The sequence below is a fragment of the Numida meleagris genome, chromosome 4 (genome assembly GCF_002078875.1).
Source record: "Numida meleagris isolate 19003 breed g44 Domestic line chromosome 4, NumMel1.0, whole genome shotgun sequence".
NCBI lineage: Eukaryota > Metazoa > Chordata > Aves > Galliformes > Numididae > Numida > Numida meleagris.
Window position 1 is genome coordinate 84,001,208 of NC_034412.1, and position 1,399 is coordinate 84,002,606.

The 1,399-nt window shown below is 58.5% G+C and overlaps 1 protein-coding gene across 1 annotated transcript in view; it reads left to right on the forward strand.

The window, feature by feature from the left end:
- The window catches only part of NKX3-2 (NK3 homeobox 2), a 2,641-nt gene extending 1,242 nt beyond the window's left edge, over positions 1–1,399 (forward strand). Inside the window, exon 2 of the mRNA XM_021395513.1 lies at positions 1–1,399. Within this exon, the coding sequence (XP_021251188.1) occupies positions 1–503 (503 nt within the window). The 3' untranslated portion in view covers positions 504–1,399.

Consider the following 1,399-nt stretch of genomic DNA (forward strand, 5'->3'; position numbering starts at 1 on the left):
CGCGGGCCGTGACGCCGCGCTCTGCCCTGCCCGCAGGTCGCGGCCCGGCCGAGGAGGAGGAGGCGGCGGGCGGGAGGCTGCTGGCGGCCGAGGAGGAGGCGGCGGCGCCGAAGCCGCGCAAGAAGCGCTCCCGCGCCGCCTTCTCCCACGCGCAGGTGTTCGAGCTGGAGCGGCGCTTCAACCACCAGCGCTACCTGTCGGGGCCCGAGCGCGCCGACCTGGCCGCCTCCCTCAAGCTGACCGAGACGCAGGTGAAGATCTGGTTCCAGAACCGCCGCTACAAAACCAAGCGGCGGCAGATGGCCGCCGACCTGCTGGCCGCCGCCCCCGCCGCCAAGAAGGTGGCCGTCAAAGTGCTGGTGCGCGACGACCAGAGACAGTACCAGCCCGGCGAGGTGCTGCGGCCGCCCTCGCTGCTCGCCCTGCAGCCCTCCTACTACTACCCCTACTACTGCCTGCCCGGCTGGGCCCTGTCCTGCGCCGCGGCCGCCGGCACGCAGTGAGCGCCCCGACGGCACCGCCTCGACGGCAGCAGCGCGGCGGCGCCCCGGACAGTATTTATTGCTATTTTATTGTTATTTTTATTAATAATATTATTCGGACGGTCGCTCAGCCTCTCCCCACCCAGCCTGGCGGCCGAGGACTCGCGACTGGGCACCGCCGCTCCGTGGGATCCGCGCTGCGGTGCGGCGGCTGCGGACTATTCCTGGTTTTGTTTGCTCCATTCCGCGTCGGATCGGCAGAGACTCGCGTGGGAGAGACAGAGAGGGGAAAAAAAAAAAAAAAAAAAGGAGAGGGGGAAAAAATAACCCAAAGCACCGCGGAACTGAGCGCAGCTCCAAGGAGATGAGAACGGATCCCGGGGGGGCTCTGAGAGTGCCATGCGCGGGGCTGAATGTACGGAGCCTCTCCCACCCCCGCCCGTGTCAGCCCCCTGCGAAGGATAACCGTGTCCCGAAGGGTGAGACCGCCCCGACGCTCCAGGCTTCTTCTTGTTCTTTTTTTTTTTTTTTTTTCCTGAGATCTTTCCGTGTTCGGGGAGGGAGGATTCTGGATTTTTCGCACTTTCCAGTTGTATTAAAGTTGTTGTTGTTATTATTTTTATATTCAATGTGAATATTTCTAGGCAGGCTTTAAAAAAAAAAAAAAGAAAAATCGATGTAACGGGAAATGTTAATGCCGTCAGTGCCTTTTGCGCAGTCGTTCTGCAGCCCTCCTCGGAAGTGTAATTACGGTCTCTTTCCCTCGAGGTAGCCCATCGCTTTCTTTCTTTCTTTTTCTCCCTTTAATGGCACTGTGCACTCAACGACATTATTGACTCCAAATGAATTGTGAATGTGTGTAAGCAGCCCGCTGTACTTTTTTTTTTTCTTTTTAATTTATAAACTGTACGTTACCA